This window comes from Cebidichthys violaceus, unplaced genomic scaffold, assembly GCF_023349555.1.
Source record: "Cebidichthys violaceus isolate CVI_PGR_0920_01 unplaced genomic scaffold, fCebVio1.0.p SCAF_2, whole genome shotgun sequence".
Taxonomy (NCBI): Eukaryota; Metazoa; Chordata; class Actinopteri; order Perciformes; family Stichaeidae; genus Cebidichthys; species Cebidichthys violaceus.
In genome coordinates, this window is record NW_027176372.1 from 13,328,045 (window position 1) to 13,352,685 (window position 24,641).

The window sequence follows — 24,641 nt, forward strand, 5'->3', positions numbered from 1 at the left end:
CTCTCTCTCTCTCTCTCTGGCCCTTCAGACTTTGTATTCCAGTCCAGCAAAGTGCTATTTTTCAAGTTCCCTGCTGTTTTAATATCCATTCTTCTCTCTGTTTTTTTTTTCTTCTCCTGAAATTTTCCTGGGCTTGTGCTTGAGCTGTCTAACAATCACAGCAGCTAAAATCAGAGCATCGAGTTTTTAGCGGTCAGAGAATAATTACCAAGAATGCTGCTCGCTGAAGGTGTTCATTAGCCGGACATATTGGACTTGAAGCCTTGAGGGCCAACGGAGAAGTGGTCAACATGTGATCACCGACAGGCGCACGCGCTAACACAGCGCTTCAAAGTGCAGCGCTGAGTCTATTGTTTACCCCGTGAGTCTCAGGGCTGCTCAAGAAAAGCTCCGTGAGACTCCCTGTCTGCTTGCAAAGGTCAGCGAGGCTTCGTCCTGACCTAAAGTGAATACACCTGAGTACGCCTTGGCCTGACTTAACATGGATGAGGCGCTCATTGGCTCGGGAGCCCTCTTGTTCTTTAGCCTTCAGAGCCTCTCCCCGCGTGCTCCCGTTATTGCTCTCACATCCAGACGCGTGGACGGAAGGCGTGCTCCTCTGTGTATATGCAGAGGTGTGTTGTTGCACATATGAGAGAGGCTGCGGAAGGTTATTTGTGTTTTTCTAATATTCTTCATTGTGTTTGACGTGTTGTCTCGGAGGCAGCAGGAGCAGGAGCTGAGTAATTTCCCAAATGGATACCTCTGACCTTCTGAAAATATGTCCCATCACTGCCTATCCCATATCTGAAGAAAAGTCTGTCATTGTTCTAGCACTGTTTTCACCACGTCGCAATGTCATACACACAATAAGAAGGTGAATTTTGATTTAATGCATATTATATTTTACTACATATCCAAGCAAACAAGATACAGGGTTGCATTGGCCTTGATGGCTGATGCACTTAACAGTGTGTAGGAATGTATATATATATATATATATATATATATATATATATATACACACACACACCTGTATATAGACTTCCTTTTCTGTTGGTGTAAGAGAAGATATTTGCTTTGTGAAAGAAATCAACGCTACTATCACTTGAATGTAAATGATTGAAAGTCCCTCAGGTTTTTAATTGGCCCCAACAAAGGCGTATTTTAAACACAAGTCAAACTGTGTATCTCGATGTGTCAACTGAGTCCTTTCATAATCCGACTACAGACGTAGATGTACAGTGACTAATGATGGAGGATAAACCTGTCTCTTCGTATTCGCTCAGGAGGATGCGCTTTTCATCAACAGTAAATCACACCTCTTGTGACATAATTGACAAAAAAATCACCCTGATTGTTTTAAATATTACTGGAAACAAGCAACATTTCACAAGATACACTTGTGTCATATTCGTTTAAATAATGAATAAGACATATTTGTTGAATCTGTGAGAAAATGAAAGAGTCTTTGTTTGACTAACAAAATGGTTTTGGCCTGAGGCGCAAAGATACGCCTCAAGTCTACTGCACATAACATATTTAAGAGAGATTTTCCATTGTTCATGGCCCAAAAACATCTCCCCTGACTAACAGGTTTCCCTGCCAAAGACCAATGTCTGCTTAGTAAACAAGATTCTTTTGGACATCGCCGTTCTAACTACAAAGCAGATGTCACACAGTATGTCTCCACTCACTGTCTGCCAGAAGTTATCTATTTATTATTTATTTATTAATTATAAAATTCACACTCAATAATACTCAAGACAGAGGACGAAGCCCGCTGAGTTGAAATCAGGGACGTAACCAAATATGCAGCAGCAGAGAGGAGCTATTTTCAATTGTTTTCCTTTTTTAAAAGACTTTTTAAAAATGCATCAGAGAGAGAGAGAGAGCGAGAGAGAGAGAGAGAGAGAGAGAGAGAGAGGCGGGGGTGGGAGGCTACCATGATAGGGGGAGAGGCTCTCGGATGCAAAGCTGTACTTAGACTTACATAAGCTTAGATTGGGATGAAGCTCAGTTCATTTCATTCATGTGGAACATGCAAAAGACATGAATGACCTTTTTATTAACGGGCGTACAGGAGTCAGTCCGCTGAAGCAGTGTGTGCAAGTTGGTTTACGCTCCATTGATTGTACTTTGGGAAAGCGTTACACTTATTTGCATGGCTGTGATTTGCATAGGCCTCTTGCACAATGCAGTTTGATATGACAAACGACTAACTCTTAAATTTATGTATAGATTTCTGTGGCCCTGCACTTTCTGTCCTCTAAAAGTCCACATCTGCAGCCTGCCATCTCATTTGAATTTTAAATTGTCTGTCAAAAAAGAATTTAAGGTAAGTCTGACGGGAACAAAGGAGCAGTCATTCCGTCGGTACTCTGTGGCTGACGGTGGGGTGAAGCCCTGCCTGTTTGTTTGCGAAAAGTTCTCCTTAATCCATATGATTCAAATTGCATTTTATTCCGCTTAATCCACCCTGAGAATAGACAGACAAGTGACAGGGAATCAACACTTTGAAATCCCGGGGATGAACGTTACTGTCCAGGTAAAGTAGATGTGGCAGAGTGCGCGTCAATTCCCCAGCTTCTTATCCAGTGAAGCAATCGCTAAGCCCCTTTCTCCCCTCATTTTCTTCGCGTGGAGTGAGTATTGTGTGGGTCTGGCAGGACACAGAAGCGAGGGCCTGTCTAATTCGTGGGGTAAATTAGTGAAGATAAGGCCTGAGTCAGTACCTCCAGCCTACCATGGATCCCCCAGGGGCAGGCTCTTAAGGAGCTTAGTAAAAGCCTGTCGTATGAAGACATGACATGGAGCTGGCTAAATGGGCTACGTTGGAGTGTCTTCCATCAACCTAATATTCATATGTGGGTCACTGTCGTTCAAGCTCTAATCCCATTCAATTTATTCAGTCTTGGTTATTAATTCAGAGTTTTAGGAAAATAAGGCCCAGTGTGTAAGAAAGGTGAAAGAGGGTTTATTAGCGAGGCTGTAATAGCAACTGTGCATCAAACTAAGAAAACACTTGGGCCCGCTCATAAGACCATGTTGTGTAAGAGTCTCTGCCACCGAATCAATAATGAATGCTGGTTTATCCGTAGTAAAGGAACAAGGAAGAGCTCCTCCAGAGTCACTGGGTCACATACACTGGGGAAACAATTAGAGGCTTCCTCTCGCTTCGCAGTGCCGCAGCTTGTTTTTTTTCCAGCTGCACGCATTTTCCTTAATTTCCTCAAGGGTCCAGCAGCATGTCTTTACCGCTGTTGAGAAATTACAGACACCGGTCGCTGAGAACTTCCCAGCCCGACCCACAAAAGGCCGCGTCAGCGCCTCGTGATCTCTGCGGGGCCACGGGAAGCGCGAGGCATGGTGACGGGTGGGACGGCAGTCTTGCGGATGTGTGTGTTAACCTCATAATGCTGACAGATTACAGATTTAAATATTTTAAATCTCACAGAGCACATGCTGCTGGTGATGAACAGAGTGGAAATAACTGCAGTAATGCAAGAGATTAATAGAGATCCTTCCTCTCTCTCCCCCCCCCCACACACACGCATACTTAAAACACACACACATAAACTCTCCTCTGACTCTCCTCTGGTGGACCACGAGTTGACTCAAGGATTACATATACTCTTTTATTCTTTTTTTTCTTTTTTTATTGTTGCCTTTTTTCTCTCTCCCCTTGCCATTATTGACGATTCGTGATTGGATATTAGATTCAACCAAATCAGTGCTGAAATTGAGTCCAGCGGCTGTGTCATGCTGCTTTATCCTTTTGTTTCTGTCTAAAGGCAAGTTGTAAATAATGGAGAAGCGTTTATTTATATCTTTTCTTTTTTTCAAGTCTGTTTTGAGGCAGACTCTCTACTGCACTTTTCACCTGTATTCGTGACAGTACACGGAGAAGGCATTAGGAAGCGATATGACTTGTTCAAAGCTCTTGCTCTCTGAGATGTTGCTTACTTAGCTTTTATTTTTTTTTATCTCACTATTTTAGCTACTGAGGATCCAGGAGAGAAAATGAAATTATTATGTGTATCATACTGTAAATGTAAAGCTCAGTCAACCAAAGGGTGTTTGGTGTTTCCCTGTGTGGACGATGTTGTTTTTTACTCAGGGCCAGAGCCAGAATAGAAATAATCCAAATTCTCCAACCCCACCCTCTTAGAATTGTTTGACTAGACCCCTGAAAAAGCAAACAATGATTTTCCTCTGCATTTACCATTGATTGGAGTGTTAGATATTGTATTTCTTTAAATGATTCAAAACCGTCGCCCCGATGCCAGGGATACAATTCTTGTGGAGAAATCCTAAATCCCTTTAATTTCTCTGGACCCAAACTGTCCATTGTTAAGAATATAAACTCTAAAAACATTACCAGAATCAGCTTTAAATACGGTAGAACGCAAACTACCGTTTTGATGACCCGAGGAGGGGTCATTAAAACTCCCAGATCCCCCAAAACAATAGTGAGGAGATGTCCTTGGTGTTCTCAGTGGTAGCTACATCTCTGTCCGTACTCAAGCTCACATTTCCTCCCACATTCCACATACATGCAAATCAAGTTGACTGGAGACTCTGACTTGCCTGCAGGTATGGATTGTGAGTGTGAGTGGATGTCTGTGCTGTGTGTTAGCCCTTTGATGGATGTCCACTGTGTTCTGAGGTAGTTGTAGTCTCCAGTAACCTTAATAGGGTAACAGGAGTAAAGTAATGCGGATCAGTAAATAACAAGCAACCAAATCTGTTCAGTCTTTTTAACAGTAATGTGTTTTACAGTGTGGAAGCATTTAAATGTGCCATAATGTCACTGTAAACCCTTTACCTTAATGGGTCGCTACCTGCTTTGGGATTGGTTTATTTTGGTGCTTACATGTAGACCTGCTCCTGACTGCAGTCTAATTATATCTCTTGCCAGCTTGGCATTGCCTCCTGATAGCCTTTGAGGACGGAAAAATACCTCCATCAAACCCGGGGCCCATCTGTGCCTGCATTCCTCCCAAAAGCAGCCATCCTCCACAATTATAGTGTCCTTCCAATGATTCCATCATCACGCCATCACTTTGTGTAAGAACAGGCTCCAGGAAATTGACTTGATAATAATCTGACAAAAATTACCATCGAAGGAAATTAGACTGGGGAGTTTTTCTCTGTGTTGTTTTAAAGGCGAGATGCACACTTTGCATGGCCGTTAGAGCTTAAATAATAGAACACGTAGCTCATTGTTCAGTTCAGATATTGTGAGAGTGTATACACGTCATGCTTTAAAATCCATGCTAAATAGTTGATTTGACCTAATATGTTCTCTTTGACTCGCTGCAGCTCATTACGTTGATATGGATCCCGATTCACCTGAAAATCTGGGTCACTACAGAAATAGCCTCGCGGCTTGCTCTCCCAAGACGGCAGGTCTGATGAATTGGTGGCTCTAGGTCACTATGACAAAGGTTTGAGTGAAAAAGTGAGCACCGGGGCAACAGCCCGAGATTTTGATTCATTTCTTGTTTTTGTTTTTTATATAGCAAAGAAGTTTTGTTCCCGAGGAGTTTGGTGATGTGGGCGAAGACACATAACACTGGAGGGATCCTTTAGGCACTTTTCTGATCCTTTAAGTAGCACAGATTTGAGGGGTTTATGCTAAAACTGCCCAAGTTGTGCGCTCCAAAATCCATAATCGCATAGTATTTGTAGAATGCAAACACTATGTGGGATGCAGTTTGAACCATGCTCTTTAATATGCTGCAGTTCATGGGCTAAAAGACATTTTAAATACAACTTGTATTTTCTTTCTGGAGTCCTGGAGAGTGACGCTTGTTTCGTCTCTGGAGTCACTACAACAGGAAGGTAGATTTGGAGACGAGAGACTCCAGAGTTGTAGCTTCTCTCATAGGTCCTCTCAGCCGGCGCCCACTGTGAATTTCAGCCAGGTTTAAGTACAGGTGTCGAATGACATAATAACGGTGGGCAGTTCGGTCCTGAAGCTGAAGAGTGAAATGATACTGTTGGATAGAAATGGTTCTCGGAGAGTAGCGGGAATGGAGCGGGGATCAGAGCGGATAAGAGCAAGGACAGGAGGAAGAGTCGAGATTGAAAGGAAACAAGAGGAAAATGGTTAGGTTGGAGAAAGGTAAGCCTGGATAAGCCTTTTGACAAGTGAGCTCTGGGCTGGAGAAAGCCAGTCAAACAAAAATCTGCCAAGTTTGTTTTATTCATGCTGTGGACAACTGCAGCTTAACTATCTGTTTTTTTTATTTTTTACAGTGGTACACAAACAACAAGCAGAATACAAATGCTACCAAACTGTATTCTGCACTCCTCCTTTTATGTGAAGATTTCTGATTGAGGCAGATCTCCCTGCCATGTTGAAAATTACTAAATGATTCAAGGTTTTCTGACAACCCCAGAATCAACTGGCATTCCCATCTCTTATTCTCTTTAATCGCATCCTCTTTCAATCCAAACCTGCTTCACACACATTCATGCATTTAATATTCGACAGGAGCCCCAACTCCAAAAGCAAAACGCGACAATAAGCACTTATTGTTGAAGCTTTTTCGGTAGCCTGGCATCCAGTAATATGTTAACTAATGGGATGTCGAATGGAGGTTTTGCTATTGCTGCTGAGGAATAACAATTTACCAAGGATATTGAATTTACATTCTTTGAGTCTCTTCTTGATTTGTATGACCAAGATATCTCCCAAGTCTACATCAGAAATAAATAATTGAAAGGCAGAAGTATTTTCTATTTTACAGTGCAAAAAGGAATCCCGAATTTTACAATATTTTTCAGCAAGACTGCCCAACTGCTGCACATCATTTTACTTGATTGGCTATTGAAAAAACATCTAAAGGAGAGTCATTATCCAGCACACACACACACACACACACACACACACACACACACACACACACACACACACACACACACTTACGTGCGGCACCCCAAGACTCCTCAGGGTCGATTCTAATGATACCCATGTGATTTACCCAGCAGATCCATGCTCAGAGTGTAAAAAGGAATCCAGGACTGACCTAATAAGCCATAGCTTTGACTTTGTTTCCCACTGTGCTGTTTGAAAGGAGACATTATGAAGCACGAATGAGGAAACCTTATCACAAAAGATGTCGGAAATGTGACATGTTTCCTCGGGGGATAATTTTGCTTTGTGTCTCGGTGGCCCACTTTTCTTTCACATTGATGCTTTGCTGCACACGAATGACAAACAGCCGCATCACATGTTAAGGTCTTTTTTAGTCAAATCCATTAGCAAAGGTTCAGAGCAGAGGACTTAAGAGCAGAATATCCTCCATTGAGGAAATGTTTACTCTTTTGCGTTTAATTGTTCAGCACGGTGTGAAAGGACTCATCAAATTGGGTTAATGAAGATCCTCAGTTTCCCTTTTAATCTGAGCCTTGCACCCCATACCCGTGCAAAAAAAACCACACTGCTAAAGATAAAAAGTGACGAAAACAGTAGAGCATGGATATAGTGGTGAATGGCTCATAGAGGATATTTATGTAATCTTGGGGCACCAGGGCTGACTCAAACCCGACTCAGAGCCGCTGTTGCAGAGAGAGGCCCAAGGACAGTAGCACATTTTCTAAATCCCTGGTAGACACAGAAAGTTAAGACAAGCAGTGCTGCAATAAAACAAAGCCCAGCCCATTTATCTGAGCATCCCACACAACCCCTGGCCCAGATTTACAGCCCCAGGCATCCGGAGCCACCAAATCTTCTGGCAGCCACTGCCGCAGATATTGATAGGAAGAGCGAGAATCCCACCAAGGAATTCTGAGCTGGAGGGGCCGACTTCCCAAAACATGAGCTGTTCCCCTCATGGTGCGCGATCAAACACCAAAGGCGTATGACATAAAACGGTATGTACCATAATCACATTGTAAATTGGGATAAATTGTCCCTCATTGATTTTTGCTCTTTCCCTGAACTTGTCTAGCAAGTATCTTGTGCCATGTGGCATTAAGAGTTTATGGATTGTTTGACAAAGCTAGGTCTTTGATGAGCATTTGTACCCTCCGGAGACGGAGCACAGACGGCATTCCATCAAGAGCAAAATGCCTGTTTGAAAACAAATAAAAACAGGCCCCTTCTCATCATTAGATCTAAAGCACTTAATCCTGCAGAGGCGGCTCTCCTCTTCCTCTGTAAACCTTTTCTTTGTATCCATCACATATGGATTCCCTTTGTGGAGTAAGTCTGCATACCAAGTCGCTGACGCTAACCTCTTGATTTTGAGGGCAATCTTCACCGTCGTGCCCCTCTGTAGGTCACCGCAAGGGTGCGGGTATACAGATGCTTTTTAAATTATTCAAAAGATCCAAAAAGTGAAAAGAAGACTTTTGTTCCAGAGAGCGTTCCACTCTGCTTCTGTCATACAGGCCAGCTTTGAATATAAACCTGGATTTTATTCTGGCTGAGTGAAAAAGTTCTCCTGATTTATCTCTGCATTTTTTAACTGCCAACTCATAAAACATGGAAAAGGACAATAAAAAAATCACCCTCACGCACCCATAAACACAAACTGAGACACACAGGCCAGTATTTATGCTAGCCAGGCTTTCTGTTCACCACAGGGGTAAATATTGGTAATATGTGACGTGCCATTGTGGCTCCGAGGGCTTTGCTTTTAGTGGATATGAAAATTGAGGCTAGGGCCTTGTAGTCACATGAAATTTTACAGCAGGCATGGAGGCACTTTCATTGTTGTGTTTGCATCCTCGCAGAAGCTCCAAGGCTCTTCAGCTAGAAAACAACAATGGCCTCGTTGTTCCGTCTCATCTGCGTTCATGCCTGCTAAAAGGAACATAAAACTCGTCCCCCTGCCAGATCCTGCTAGTTGCCTTCGTATCGGCACAGTTCAGGCACAGAGGAATACTTTTTCAAAGTGTCACCGTTTAGGGCATGGTTTGGATGTCAGCTGCTAAATGAATAAATAATGTGCCCTCAAGTTGCATTTGATGTAGTGGGATCTGATCCGATATGACTTTTCACTCAAGGTAGCTAACATCCAGATGTTAGAGGAAACCCCCCCCCCCCAGGTTGCTAATGAAACATGGAACAGGGAGGATGTTTATAGTCATTCCGCCGACAAAAACATTACCAGGAATGTTTAAAAAAATGAGGCAGATGGGAGAAGTTGTCTCACAAAAGCAAAAATGATTCGGAAATGTTGCATCATGTGTAAGTCTGGATGCATGATCACTGTGAGTGTGAGTACATACAGTATCTACAGTATGTGTTGTCATTGCTCGGGGCTCCTGTGCTGCAAAGAAGGCACCGAATTGGAAGCGAAGATACAGTTGTAGCTCACAGTGCGTGCTGTGTGCAGTTTTTGAGGAAGTGCAGACAACCCGAGGCCAGATTTGCCTCCAGTGTTGGACGTGGCCTACTTCTAAGCGTGCAGTCATTAATGTGGTCTCCTACTCTGTTTAAAGTATACAAATGGGATTTTAATTCATACCCTGAGTTCCGTATGCAGAGTGTCTGTGCCGAGTCTTTTCATCCCACTAAATTCAATGCTGCAGTTCACCATGTCAATGTGTGTGTGACGTTCAGATAACCTGGATTTTTTTTTTTTTTAAAGTGAACACCCTGTACGTGTGACACCTCACTACGTGACCTTGAGTACCCTCAGTAAGCCGCAGTGTCTGAGGATGTGCCTGTTTGGTACCGTAGCGGCCTACTCTCGTCTCATGGACTTTGTAGTGCCTATGTGCGTTTGAATAATGTCCTGCAGGAGACACTCTTAAGTGCAACGTCTAGGACTCAGGCGTCAGCAGTAATATCAGGGCAACCTCTCCTCTGCTCCCTCCTCTGTGTGCAATGGCATGGGGGATATTACAGTATTAGAACTCATGAATTATGGCCGTATTGTAAGCTCAATGTCGTGGGACATAGATGTGTTTTGGGTACCACCTTGGCATCAGTCAGAAGCTAGAAAAAGGGGGGAAGTGTGTGTGTGAGTATATCGCTGTGCACACTGTTTTGGGCTCTGGTGAGAATTTTAAGCCAATTTCACCGAATAGTGAAACCCAAATTATGATGCCACATTAGTCACAAACGGTTGTGAGCTTATAGCTGCTCCCCTGTTTGATCTGAAAGCTGCTGCGCTAACACAGGGACAGGTACAACTCGGTATTCTCCATCATGGTAAATGGATCTGTGCGTTTCCCAAAAGATGGGGGTGGGGGGGTTTGCAATAACAAAAGATGCATTACCTAATAGATTTGGCAGAAATGCCGAGTTCAGGGCGCTCTGATAAAGCTGGGTTACAGTACTTTAATCAATCACTAAGAACACGAGCCAATTTAGGAAGAAGCCTGACATTCAAGATAGGCTTTCAGACAGGATTAGAAATAGTGAATGGAGAGTGGACATATCTGCCAGGGCGAGCCCAAAGGACTGTTGTCAGGGGAAAGTGTTCCCTCCTCCATGTGTGATATTGAGGCATGCCTCCGCTTCACCCCCTCACACAAACCAGCCCCCCCCCCCCCCCCCCAGCGCTTGTGTATTTGAAAAGTCACATCCGTCTTCCTGGCCTTGCCCCTCAGTTGCAGATGAGTATTAGTAACAAGACAGCGTTGGTCCCCTCTGTTGTTTACTCTCTCCCTTCAAGAAAGGGCACTGTCATTTAAAATGTCCCTCGGAGCTCATTATCATCTGGAGTCTCCGGCCTTACTAATAATATCTAGAATATCAATGTGAACATGCAGTGAGCAGAGGAAGACGGCTGCTTTTCTAAACAGACAACTGGGAGTCACTGGAGGAAAACAGCTGCTTTCTTTGCCTCCAGGACATCGTTCTGTTTTTGTTTTTTTTCTTCTTCTTTTTTTTGTACCCAGCTAAACCAATGAAGCCATGTGATTTCTATCACTCAAAGACACCCAATCTAAGCAAAAATTGTAATATACATCTGACTCTATCCTCAAATTTTGTAATGAATTTAGCTATTTCCCAAAGCTTTAGGATTCCCTGAAGGGAAAACCTTGCCTCCAGCTTCAGCCCTATAACCTGGGATCATTGGAGAAAACAGCCACAGGCTGTAATGCTGCTGGATAAAGGGGAGGTTCAAATGTGGTGATTGATATCATCTCACTAATCCCTCCACATCTCCTCTAAATCCACCTGGCTGCAGCTCTGAATGAGCCTGTAGAGTGATGAATTAAGATGTAAATGCTCAGACTGCATTTCCATTTCCGATTGTTATATTTTATAAATGTAGATAATATATTATTTAAATGAAAGCAGTCAGGATTCTATTTTTCATCATATTTTGTAGCTGTTTATTTACATTCATAGCTCTGTCAGACTTTCCCGATGCGGTAAATTAAGTATTATACATCACACGTTAAAGATCGGATTACATTTCACAGTAAACCTTTCTCTGAAATGTCAAAGATTGTATGCCATATAGCCCTTCTGGATATTAAAGTGCTATCAAATTCTTAAATGCCTCTCATTAATGGCTGAAAGAGGCCATGTGGCGCGGCATGTGCTTGTTTGTTTTTTTTTGTTTACGCTGAAGATGAAGGTCACCCCCTCATTAGTGCAGCGGCCTCTGTTTTTGATGTTGTGATATACATAGTAATCAAGTGTGGCCCACATCGCTGTTTACTGTTGACCTTTAGTTAAAAGCACATCACTGTCGGGTCGGTTCGAAACTTAATTATGCTCCCATAAAACTCCCAGCATCATGTGCAGTGGACAGACCTCATTTAATCTGTTGTCATTAGGCTACAGTAACCCTGTGCTCCCTCTGTAAATAGGGCCCGCACCATAATGCTGATGAATCCATTACCGCCTTTTTTTATATAAGAAAATAGATGCCGAGGGTTTTGCTGTGTCAAGTGCACTCGTGTACGACTCGGCTTTCAGCTATGTATTCAGAAATCCTGCTTGTCACACAACAATACACTTTGGCACCTCTCACTTCTCTGCAACTACCAGGCATTTGCATGTCAATAGCATCAGTCTACCACTGTGCTTTTGGCATTTGTGAATACTCTGAAAGGGAGCCAGGTATAGTGCAGTGGAGGTCTCTGTGAAAGAAACATCAGAATAATGTGTTGGGCGTCGCTGGCTTCATTAACACGTTACTTTCTAAAAAAAAATCATCTCGGCTCATTTAATCATCGATCACAATTAAGCACGCTGCGACGTGCAACTCAGTTTCAAAAGTACATGCAACGTTTTAAAGCACATGCCTCGAGGGAGAAGGAGAAGCTACACAAGTGCTGTATATAATGCAACACACTGTGATGCTTTTAGATCATATCAAATAAATGAATTCCTGTTCCAGCAGTCTAACACCATATTTTACCTGAATGTGGAATAGCTCTGTGTTTGCACATTACTGTAACTGCTGCAAATGCGAAGGCACCTAATGCATTATTACCTCATTAATTTTACAGGCAGCATCTGGGTCATGTCTCTGCCTGGTATATGTATTATTCTGTGGAGCCCTTTCACAACGAATGATAAAGCTGATCTTTTAATTTTCACTGAGAACTGCTGCCTACTTACCTTAAATTAAAGCTGTTATTTGGCTTATTAGGCCATGGAAAGATTAATTTTCTCAGCATACTTACAGTACATATTGTACATGCTCATACACACACACACACACACACACACACACACACACACACACACACATGCACAAGGCAATTACATTTCACAGTGAAAGCTTTCATTTTATGATACAAAAAAAAAACTTATAATAATTTCATATTCTTCTGGACAAGTAGATCTGAATTTTTTATCTTTCTCTGCAGAAAACATAATTCAAAATGCAGTGGCTGAAAGTGGTGAATTACATGCACTCTTTGCAAGGCTTCGCTGCTTTTGGAAATGGTGCATAGCTAAGTGTTGTCCTCAGGATGATCAGCTCTTCAAAGGCCTGGCTTTGTGTGGTTTATGAGGATACTTCTGTTTGTGTTTTACTTTCTGGAAGGGATGTCGCAAGAATTTATTTTCTCCACTCCTAGCAGGAAAGGTCCACCAAATTGTAGACATTACTGCACTGTAAATTACCCACATAATCCCAGTTTGAGATGTATATTGTATGCTATTAACTGCAAAGACTATCTAAATCACGTTATCATCAGAACCATTCTTCTGGCCAGAAGGGAATTCTTTTTTGTTCTGTTTAAATAATTGCCCTCCCCAATGTGCGTTGCTCTTAGTTACATATCTACCTTTGATACTGGCTCTGCAAATGACTATTCAGGCCAAGGACAACTGCTCGGTCTCTTTAACCAAGAGGAGAAGGTTCAGTACTAGCCATAGGAGCTGATCCATCTATGATGTTGTAATGCAGTGCCAATGAACTTGGAGCCCTGATTGTGAGAGATCAACTCCCTGTTGTAATTACCAGCCAGACCTCAATTAACTCACAGCAAACCTTCAGTTCAGCTCTATATGTTTGTGAAGTGTTAATAGCTGCTTCAAGAAAAATGTTCCCCCCACTCCCGTCCCTCAGTTTGGTGCGGCTGATTCACTTGGATCAATGTGCATTGCGCTTCATCTTCAGATACACACATTTAAAGCATTTAATACAGAGTTTAAATAGGAAAACAAACAATTTATCCCAAACGATACTCTCATTAATCTCCAACCACAATCAATCAGTGTAAATGTTAAGTGTGTTTTCTTTTTTTTTTCAGACAGTAACTCGTGATAACTAGCCAGGAGCTCCATGACGAGCAGCATTTTGTCCAAAGAATACAGCAGGAGTAATACACACCAGTTCACATTTAAAGTGATTGTCATAATTTGATTGGCTTTATATATGTAGTGGCATGCCAGAGCTGTTCAGGTTCCTCGCACTTGCCTGAATTTTATAAGGAATGCATCCCAGAAGGCTAAAAATCCATCCTCCTTTCAACTGTAAGCCAGAAATTGATGTTAGTGCTGCCATGTTATACGTGCTGTCCTCACAGTAGAGGAGATGAGAGGAGCTGCTTGAAATATCTGCTGAATTCTCCTTGGTATGCTCGAGTGTATCCTCTCTAGGAATTCAATCATGTTTCACATGTGCTCACCATATCCAATCAAATGCGTTGCCACTTCACAGTTGTGGGGTGATATGACCAACAACTAGGACACATAACATACAGGTAAAATCAGCTTGTGTAAAAGACGCTTGTGATAATACGCCTGATGAAAATGCTCTTTTGGATATTGTCCCAGTCGTCATGCTGAATATGAAACACACAGAAGCCATAGAAATTCTGGTCACCCTTCTTTACTTTGAATCTTTTTTCCCTCTAGTTTCTCATCAGCAATAGTCTTGTAAAAGTGGTGTCAAAGATGAAAAGGACAAAAATACACATTGCTGTCTTTGCTAGTTTGCGCCCATTTTTTTGGTCTTAAAAATGAGGGGGGGGGGGTTGTCTAAGGGCTTTGACATTCTGAAATGGATTAGTCCCAAACGGTCGACTCTATTTCAACCATGAAATGCAAATTTGTATAAACTTAAGAAGTAATGTCAATATTCACACCAGCATTGATGCGTTTCCTCACAGTACAGTCATATATTTTAGTTTATAGCTTAAAAACACATAGTGTGAAGTTACTCATTAATTCAGCACTTTGGATGTTAAATGTAAATTTGTTTACCATCGAGAACATTTTTGACCAGTTACATATCTCTGTCTATATGTTAATATTTTGTATTAATCCATTTTGTTGACGTTTAACGTTTCAGAAAAACATTTTCTCTGCAGAAAACTGCTCACTTCTCTGATTGGCTGAATCTGGCAGTAAAATAGCAATGCGCCAGGTGTCCACCCGTTAAAGGGGACTTTCTTTGTTGTGCGCCTGTTGCCCCAGTGCTGGTTCATAAGGGAATATTAGGTCCCTGTAAATTATACAGTTCTGTCTAGACCTGCTCTATATGAAAAGGGTCTAAAGATAACCTTTGTTATAATTTGACGCTTTGTATATTGAATTGAATAAACAGTCTACTGCCATGCCATGCTAGCATCTCCGTGAGGCTGTGCTTGCACAGAGGTGTGTTGAGCTAAATGCAAAAGTCAGTATGCTAACAGTGCTAACATGCTGATTTACAGCAGGTATATTGTTTAACATTTTCACCATCTTAGTTCAGCGTGTTATTACATTATTATTTGCCAAAGTACTGAACACAAAGTACAGCTGATGCTGATGGGAATGTCATTTGTGTTGCAGGTATTTGGGTATAGATCATATAAGTACATACAAATATTGGACAAAAATCGAAATTTTGACCTCATGATGGTGCTAGATAAAAAGTCTGGGTTTCACCAAAGTTATTACAGTTCATACTGTGGGGAACAGAAATTTCTTTCCAACCATTTCATGTCAAAATACTTCTCTAAAAACCTTTAAACTCATGGTGGTGCTCGATAAAAACTCAGGAGTTACTAGAATTCTGACCAGACGGCCAATCGTAGAGCCAAACTGTCAGTGTAGATAAGGACATGCCCAAAATGTATAGTATATCTATGTGTAATACTAATGCAGAGATGTAACTACATAGCCTAGATATTGTTAGATGAAATAGTTTGTGATGGATGATGTGAAATGTGTAAAATGAACAAAATTAACCCTTTTTTATTAGAGTTTCTTTGTTTCACGATTTGGTTACTTCTAAAAACACAACAGAGGCCATCCTCGCCTTGTGCTCTTTCGGTAGCAGCACTTTGGAGCTGCGTTGGCAGGGTGATAGAAAATGCACACGAAACACTTCGTCAAGAGAACAGATCCCACTCTGCAAACGGCATCTGTGGGAGGGTGGATAATGAGTATGCCATGTGTAAAGCCTTAATGTGTTTACATACGGCTAGATTAGAGACGGACCCAATACTTGCCCCTGCGGTTTCTCAAGGAATCCCTGTGGGCTGCTTGAGTGATTAGCTAGTTTGAGTTTTTTTCCCCAGAAGGAGTGTCTAGTGGGATGCTGCAGTGGATCGATAGGAGTTAGGATGATGAACTGTTGGGGAAATTTCTTTATTTATCTTTTTTTTTGTATGTAGGCTCCCCAGTCCTTTTCCATCTAATTGAGTCAGTTTGCTTTGATTAATATCCCTCTACCCCCACATATTGTTACACATATCGTATTACTGCCTCAACTGTATCTGACACTCGGAGGCATGCTCACCCGGTGAAGAGAAAAAGAAGCAATATAGGTGTGGGGACGGGCCACTGCCTCGACTTGCAGCTTTAGGACTTCTAGATCAAATCTGTCCCTATTATTTTAGTCACGAAGAGCAAACAGTTGTTTCAAGCGCCGTCAGCAGTTAAGAGAATTGCCATTATTTATTTGCTGCGCAGCCACAGAATTCATCTCAACACCTGGAATCTGTCTTTATTTGGCCCGCCAAGCTCACCTCTCCATGTTTCCTCGGCCGTTTGGCTGGTAATGATACTCGCGGCAGCATTTATCCGGCAGCCAGGAGAAGGGGTGGAGACGGACGGCTTAGCAGGCGGCCACAGCGGCGGCGCCGTCATTCCTTACCATCTCCCTTTTGCTTCTTTAGAAATATGCCGGCATCACTGCGGTGATTAGCAGTCAGAATGTGCTGCGTCTTTGTCCTTGATTTAATGCCAAATCTCCTAAGTAATAACGACTGCACAGGCTCTGTCTCTGACGGGAAAAAAAGTAAAGGCAAGGAGGAGTGGGCCCTCATCCCTCCCTGTTATGGTGCCACTGGTTCCCAGCAGGAGCCTCATGAAGCCGCGGTTTGATTTGACATTTTGTGAATGTTGTTTCTGAAACATGCCAATCTCCTTGATTTAATATGGCGGGGCTGTTGTTCATCAAGCCCAGGAGCTTATATACAAAGCGTGCGTGCGAGGGGAGCCGTGCCGGATGTGTGTGCATTCATTATTGATTTTGCTGTGCTGAAATCCATGTTTGCCTATTTGAAATAAACACGTGTAAACAGACGATTTACAGATATGTATTTCCACATTATTGACACTCAGAGGCCAGAGAGCAATCCTATCATCAGCTGATCCCGTCTCAAAATGGAGCCTTCGCACTGATGTAGATTGGTGTCTTTCTGGAGCACAAATGGGAGGTGAAGACACTAAATGAAGTTTTTGCATTTGCCTCTCACATTTTAATGAGTTCAGCCGAGGTAACCGCCCGGGTACATAGGTTTCTGTCTCCTGCTTCCTATCTTGTTGCCTGTCTCTTATCGTTTCTATAATGGCACTCTCGGCCTTTTGTTATAATGTAACAGCACCAGAAGCATTTGTAATCAGTGATTACACTCTCTCAGGTCAGGACGGCTCACTTCATTTGAAGTTAGATGTTCCAGAGGACTAATGCAGCCCTGTGAATGCTTTTGTTGCGGTCTAGCTGCAATAATAACATAGTGGGGAGAGTCAGAAACTCCATCTACTCAGAACTCTTATTGGTTCCTTTTTTTAACGGAGCCCATTCAGCCTCCCTCTAAGGGATGTCAGGGCGTAGGAGTACATTTGGCTCTGTGCTCAGACTTTTATTGCGATGCAGAGATCTCTCCGCTGCAGGAGAACAAAGGGTCTTCTACAATAAGCGTACACGGCTGTGGGCTCGGACCAAAATAAAGAGGAATGAAGTCTTATGTATTTTCTTCTAAATATGGGATCTGTACGGGGACAACTCACATGTTGTACCAATGGCGTCTTTTTAAATATTGATGAACAGGGATTGGACTGGCAGAACATGTCCTACTAATCAGGGACCAGAGAATTGGGGAGGATTGTGTTGAACGGCTTGTACTTGGTGGAGTGCTGTCTGGCATTAAGGGCTAATAACCTCCCTTAGATTTGGCACCCCTCTCTCCTCCTTCTCTCCTCCCCCCCGCCTCCATCACCCTAGTTGTATTTATTATGGGCTGCAAGGCCACGGTGATGAGACGATCAATATTTCTGGGATGATGAGGGAGAACTCATGCAATCGCTCCCTCTCTCCTTCTCTCTCTCTCTCTCTGTTCCTCCCTTGGCAGTGCTTCAGCAGGTAGAGAGATCAAAGCAGAGAGGACCTCTGAGATGCTGTTGGAGGGGAGACAGATGAAGTCCTCTGTGCTGCGTGTCCTCTAAACACACACACACACACACTCCATCACACTGTCCTATGTCCTTGCTGTGTCCTGATTAAAAAGTTTGACCTGATGTAGTTTAGCCCGACAAGAATTAGTGTTATTACACGTATTCTGCTGCTGTGTGTGCAGATCTAAACATGAATGGCCTCAGTTAAACTTGAAATTTAAAATCTTGTGTCTCTGCTCGGTGGACAAATACATGGAATGTCATGGTCGTAACTGTGATGAGAAGTTTAAATTCATGTTGAAACAGTTTTTGAAGAGCAATCAGAAATGCAGTCATAGCCTTTTTTTCTTTGTTTTTTAAGGTACTTTAATGTTGTAGTTCAGGAAGTGTTTATCCCCATGCTGCGTTAATTATTATTATTATTATTTTTTTTACAAAAGCATGCACATCCAGACGATAAATACCAGGTGTTGGACAAAGAACATGTAAGAGATGGAAAAAAGATAATGCTCCCATGAACATATATTTAATTGCCTGAAAGTAACTTTTTGAGCGTTCTCTGAAGAAGTTCTTGACGTCAGTTGGTGATAATTAAGCATTAGTAATTTTCTGACTCCAGCATTCTGTGTTCCCATTTAATGGTTCTTTAAAACCATTTCAGGCATAGTGGTCACGGCAGTGTTTCTGTTGTTTTTGTAGAAAATGTTCATTTAAAAAATACATCAAGAGCAAGTGCAACATTTTTTATAGTTTTCACCTGAATTGGAATGAACTTTCTAACTAAGGTTATAATGTTATAATGTATGAATGAAAGGGTTTTAAACTATATTCTCAGTGTTACTGAACATAGAAACACAAGACTCTCCCGGATGATGTAACGATTCTATGTATGTGTGTATGTAATTGCCATCATTATATCAAATTTGTTTCTGAGAAATCCTGTTTTGTCCGTAATTTTTTAGCATAGAGGACAGGTCAAAACATTACAATACCCAAGAGCCTTGGCTACTGTTGCCATGGAGAGAAGGCCCGTCTGGGGCACGAATCAGAGCAGCTAAGAGTGAATTCATTTAAGCTTCAGATTCTGCAATAATTTTTAGCTTCCACAGAATTTCAAGCTCCATGATTGTATGTTTCTTGCCGGAATGCACCTTGGGAGTAGTAGTTAACTTTTCCCTCAATGTTTTATGTACACAGGCTTGAACCCTTGACTTTCTATCAAAGAACCAGATATGTTCTTAATCTCTTTTAATAATGATTTTAACTGGATAATGTCATGCTGTCTATGAATGGGACTTTTACTTCCAGAACCAGCTTCATGATCATTTTATAGTTTATGGCTCTGTTGAATTGTATTGCATTATACTGAATGGTGTTGCCAATATTTACTCACTGATATACGGAGAATAGGTTTTTGATAGAAATGGAGCGGATGTGAATGGGTGGACAAACTATTAGAAAACCCTCTCAGTATGAGGCAATATAATTCAACAGCACAACAAACTACAGCTTCTAAAATGACCATAAAGTTTAATCAACACTTCTCTGAAACAGTTTCAACAAAAGCTTAACATTACTGTATAACCTTCATGTAGGTGGGATTTATTGCAGGACTGTTGTATTAAACAGAATTAGTTAGAAGTAGTAGAAGAACAGAGTGCATTATATGGTTTATATATTACTGGTTGTGTTTTGTGGTGTTTGTAGGTGTTTTCTTTTGAGCGGTGTGTTTTCTTATAAAGGTCCATCTTGGTTCAAGCATTTCACTCTAGCAGAGGCTGTAAAGGCTGTGGTATGTGGCACTGATCGATGCTATATGTCTTTAACAATATATATTTATCTTTTAACAATATACTGCATATAGTATTTGAAGTTGGGGATATGGCAGTAAAGTCTGCCAGGTTTTCCGCTCCTGCTGGAGAGATCCTCGTAAGCACGGAAGGGACTTTCTCAATGTGACTTTTCTGCATTTCGAAACCTTTGCCAGCCCGCAGCAATGCATGCCTTTTAGTCCCTGGATTGGATATGGATGGCTTTTCATGTATTATGACTTAGCAGGTGCTCGGTGTGCCGAGTCTCTGGGGAATAGTCCACCACACACATTTCATTTGCACAAGTATCAGGGAAGGTGGGCTCATCCGCAGTATTTACAATATGTACTGTATGGGAGGGCTTCCATGTACAACTTCCACCAGGCAGGCTTTCTGTTGATCAACGTCTGCAGCAAATGGGAAAGCTGCATAGCGATAACGGCACCTCCAGGAATGTCGGGATTACTTTCTATCAGTGGTTAGTGGCCCTCCAACGGCTGCTGATACATTATAAATCATTTACACAGTCATTTTGGAATGCAATATCCTCCTCTAAATGCTGGCTTTTCTTCTCCATTGTTATTAGAGTGAATACTGCAGTGGGCGCACAAGGCTGAGGGGGACCCTAAGCCACAGAAATTGAAAATTGATCAGGCAGTGTGGGAAGGTGTTGTCACTGGCACCACAGGTTCACCCTGGGACTGTTGATTAGCATTTACAGCGCTGCCGCTGGAGGTACCTGTGCCGCCTGCAGCTACATCCTCCCTCCTCCTGTTTATCCCAAAAAGAGATTTGTTGTAGGAGCAAGAAGGGAGATGACATTTAAACTCTACCTTGTTCATATCTATAACCAAAGGGAAATGCTGCATGACATTAAACAGGGCATGCCTTTTTTTCATCGTGTTATGATGTGCTTGTGTATGACTCCCGCTGATGGGTTTTAGCGGTGCCTTTCCTGTAAATGTAGATAATCTTAAAGCATCCGCTTATGCTGGACTAATATCCATTCCTCATGTGTTTTCAATGGAATTGATGGAGGACAAAATCCACAGTCCTATCTCTCTGCAAATATACATTCTAAAGTGTATCTGCGGTTATGATGAGGCTGCAGCACTCTCGAGTTAGTTGAATCAAGTGGGCCTTTTTACTATAAAACCCTTCTCTCTTTGTTGCTATTCTCCCACTGCAGCTCAACAGGAAAAGTTTTGCACTGTCTGTTAAAAGTGAAACTAAAAAGGCTGTAACTTTGGACGATACCCACTTGATTTGACTCATTCAGACTGCAGAATTCTCATAAACTTTTAGATATATTTTTTCACTGACCTCCATCACTTCCATTGGAAGCATGTTAAGCCAAGTTCACACCACACGACTCTCAAAGTCGTGAGGTCGCTGTACTGTTCACACTACACATGCTGTCTTTTAATCGGGAGTCTTTAAGTCGTCGGGGTTGTCACACTACATGACTGACCATCGACAGAAGGTCACACACTACAAGATCTTTCTCCAGGAGGAATCCCCAATGAGTATGTCTGGCCTCCAAAATATGTTTTATCACAAAAACGGCTCAACCCGTGTCTCATGCTCTCATTGGCTGCAGCTCCCCGACAGGTCCCGATACTCAGCCTGTTAGATATCTGGATTGTGTCTGCGATGCACCGGCGACACTCTCTGCTCGCATCTTTGAACAGTTCACACATAGCACTTGAGCGCCGATGTGTGAGCGACACGCCAATGCAGATGTGGCTTTCACCAGGGAGCCTTAAAAAACTGTCGGCGAGCGGAAAATCCGGGGTTAATTTGTGTAGCGTGATCTAGGCGTGAGTGGGATCTTTTAATGGTCAATATGCACGGGAGGAAATATTACAGCTAACCTGTTTTAGTGTTCACACTGGCATCTGACGTTTGTTTTATGACAGAATAAAAATTGTGAATCTATTCACTATTACAGTAAATGTTGGCCTTTGAAGAATAAGTATCTACTGTCAGTTGATGCCTTTCACATGTCACTTGTCCTATCAGCATTATTAGGAACATCTTGACAAGTTGCCCGGCAGTTAATTGCAATATCCAAGTCAAAAGCAGCTTCTTGATTATGTGGATTGATGATAGCACCGAGAGCTCTGTCATGTTTATGTGAGCTGTTTAATGTCCTACCAGAGAAAAACTCCACAAGTCAATAAAAATGACTGACTAAAAATGGTAGCTGCAAAACCGGTGGGCTGTCAGGGAAATGTCATTAATTTTCCTGTCCTCTTCTCTTGCAGCACGGGATAGAAGATCTGACGAACGGAGAGAGGGCGGTGAATCAGGAACTCGCCGCGTAACCGTGACTGCTTCTCCTCGTCTGCAAGCCGGCGGGCTCCAGTATCCCAGCGGATGACTGTCCCTTAGGTGGCTGGACTGCAGGGCTGAGTGGGAAGTTTTTTCGCTGAGGGGGGGGGGGGGTTGCCCCGGCTTGTATGTTGGTCAATTACAGTCGCACTCGCTCTCAAGGACCATGTGGTTCTCTCCAAGGAGAGGTCGTCTCCCCTCGCAGAACTGGCTCGGTGCCGGCGGCTGCACCGGTTTCAGCGTGTCCTTGTGGGTGTTAAGTTTTTGTTGGTGCTTTCCGGCCGTGAGAGGTCAGAACTACCACCCCACTGTGAACACGCAGTATGGCAAACTCCGAGGGGTGAGGGTGCCCCTGCCCAGTGAGATTCTCGGGCCGGTGGACCAGTATCTGGGGGTTCCGTACGCCGCCTCCCCAGTGGGAGAAAAACGCTTTTTGCCCCCGGAGCCTCCTTCCTCCTGGTCAGGGATCAAGAACGCCACTCACTTTGCTCCCGTCTGCCCCCAAAATATTCACAACGCTGTGCCAGAGATCATGATGCCTATATGGTTCACCTTCAACCTGGATATAGTTACTACGTACATACAGGATCAACACGAGGATTGTCTTTATCTAAACATCTATGTTCCAACTGAGGATGGTGAGTGCGTCGAGTAAACAGGATGAAACCTAACCTCTCCTCCTACTATTCTTGTCTCTTGCCTCCTTCTCGCTCTGTCTTTCCTCTTAAATTTTGTGTCACCGCTGTGTTTTTGCGCGGAGCATGACCTGTTGTGTGGCGCATGCCGTGTCTGTGTCCATCATCTCAACCTCCCATCTTGACTTGATCCTTCATTTAGTTTTTTCATCAACTCTCCCTTTCCATGCCACTGTTAGAGGTTCCTCTTTTGATGACTAAATGACTTATTAATATGACCCAAAAAAAACAAAAGAAATCTAATCATACAAAGAGCAGATTGGAAATACTTGGTGCACCTTCCTACCCTCACTGTCTTGACTGTTCTGGGGATATTAGCCATTAGCGATTAGTAGCCTGCCTCATAAGTGAATGATCTACTGCTGTAGGGTTGGTGAAATATTCTGTCTGGTACACGAGAGGCCTGTGGCATCAGCCTGACCTATGTAAGACCCTTTACTCTCCTTGCTTCATCCGGTTTGTCCTTGCACAAAGCTAAAAGCAACAGCAAGTTTTGTGCAAAAGGCAAACAATAGATTGGGCTCCACTGTGACTAAAAGTCTCACATGTTTCAGATGTCTTGACGTTGACTCTTTTAAATGGCCACCATTATTTCACCACTTGAAGGAGACCCACACAGAAAAAAAGGCTTCAAATGTTAAGTGCTCTGAGAATCAAATGGGCAATGTCAAATAACACTCTCACTTATCAGATTACAATGCGAACTGCAAAACGTTGGAAATGTAGCCTCTCTGCCTACTGTGTGGCTGTAATGGGTCTTAAATAGAAGTGCATGTGAATATGGGCTTCCTGTGTCCCAGGATGCAGCAAATTCATTCCACCATTTTGGAATATTTCTGCAGCAACACCCCAGTTACTTTCTCAACAGGTCCTCTGTTGTTGTTCTTGTTGTTGATGATGACTGGGAGGGTGGGAGGAGGAGGGTGAAGAGGGTGAGGGAGGGGGGGGGGTCTGACTCAGTCTGAGTTGTTGCATGTCACATGGGATCTTTTCCAGAGCTCTCTGTTATTTTGTAGTTTTTCCATTCATTTTACAGTCAAAAGAATATCCAAGGAATGTGCCAGGAAACCCAACAAGAAAATGTGTAGAAAAGGAGGTATGTAAAAAAAAAAAAAAAAAAAAAAGGAAAAAGAGACAAAGAGAAAGCCAACACGGAACGAAAGAGAGGAATTGAGAGAGTGAAAGAGAGAGGAGAGTGATGGGTGCATCCTTCCAAAGCCGCCAATATCACCACCTGTCAACTCCCAAATCAAAGTGCTAATTGGGATGAACGTGGGACTTGTGACTCAGATCAACCTTGACACGAGTGTAAGAGATGAGCGAGTGGTTGTGTTGCACGTGTGTGTGTGTGTGTGTGTGTGTGTGTGTGTGTGTGTGTGTGTGTGTGTGTGTGCATGCTGAAGTGTGGTTTTGCTATGGGTGTGTGTCAAGAAGCGAAAATGCAGGTCTCTAAATAAATAATGACGCGTTGTCAAACAATAGATCATGATGTCTAAGAATAACATCTATTTTATTTGTTTTTTTACATGATTTTATGGCTTGTTCATGTTTTAAAGTGTAATCCTCTTTAATTCAAATACAACTGTTGATTAAATCAGAGGCATGAGTGCTGCTTTGAAACACTAGAAGATAAAATCTGACGGTATGCAAAGAACTTTAGTCATGTTTCAGACGGCTCTGACAGCACTTAAGACACCAGCTTATTGGAAGTATTTGTCAAACGTGACACCTGAAAGCGTCGGAGCCTCAGCCGTTGATTAAATTTACACTAAAAAG

General features: G+C 42.6%; 1 protein-coding gene across 3 annotated transcripts in view; it reads left to right on the forward strand.

Moving 5' to 3' along the window:
* The window catches only part of nlgn3a (neuroligin 3a), a 117,514-nt gene that overhangs the window by 2,370 nt on the left and 90,503 nt on the right, over positions 1-24,641 (forward strand). The window contains exons 2-3 of one of the 3 annotated variants that reach the window (XM_068714524.1): positions 22,104-22,808; positions 23,902-23,961. In XM_068714524.1, the coding sequence (XP_068570625.1) occupies positions 22,337-22,808; positions 23,902-23,961 (532 nt within the window). In that variant the 5' untranslated portion in view covers positions 22,104-22,336. Of the gene's footprint in view, positions 1-22,103; positions 22,809-23,901; positions 23,962-24,641 lie in introns of those variants that run through there. The other 2 variants (XM_068714525.1, XM_068714526.1) reach the window with 2 other exon arrangements.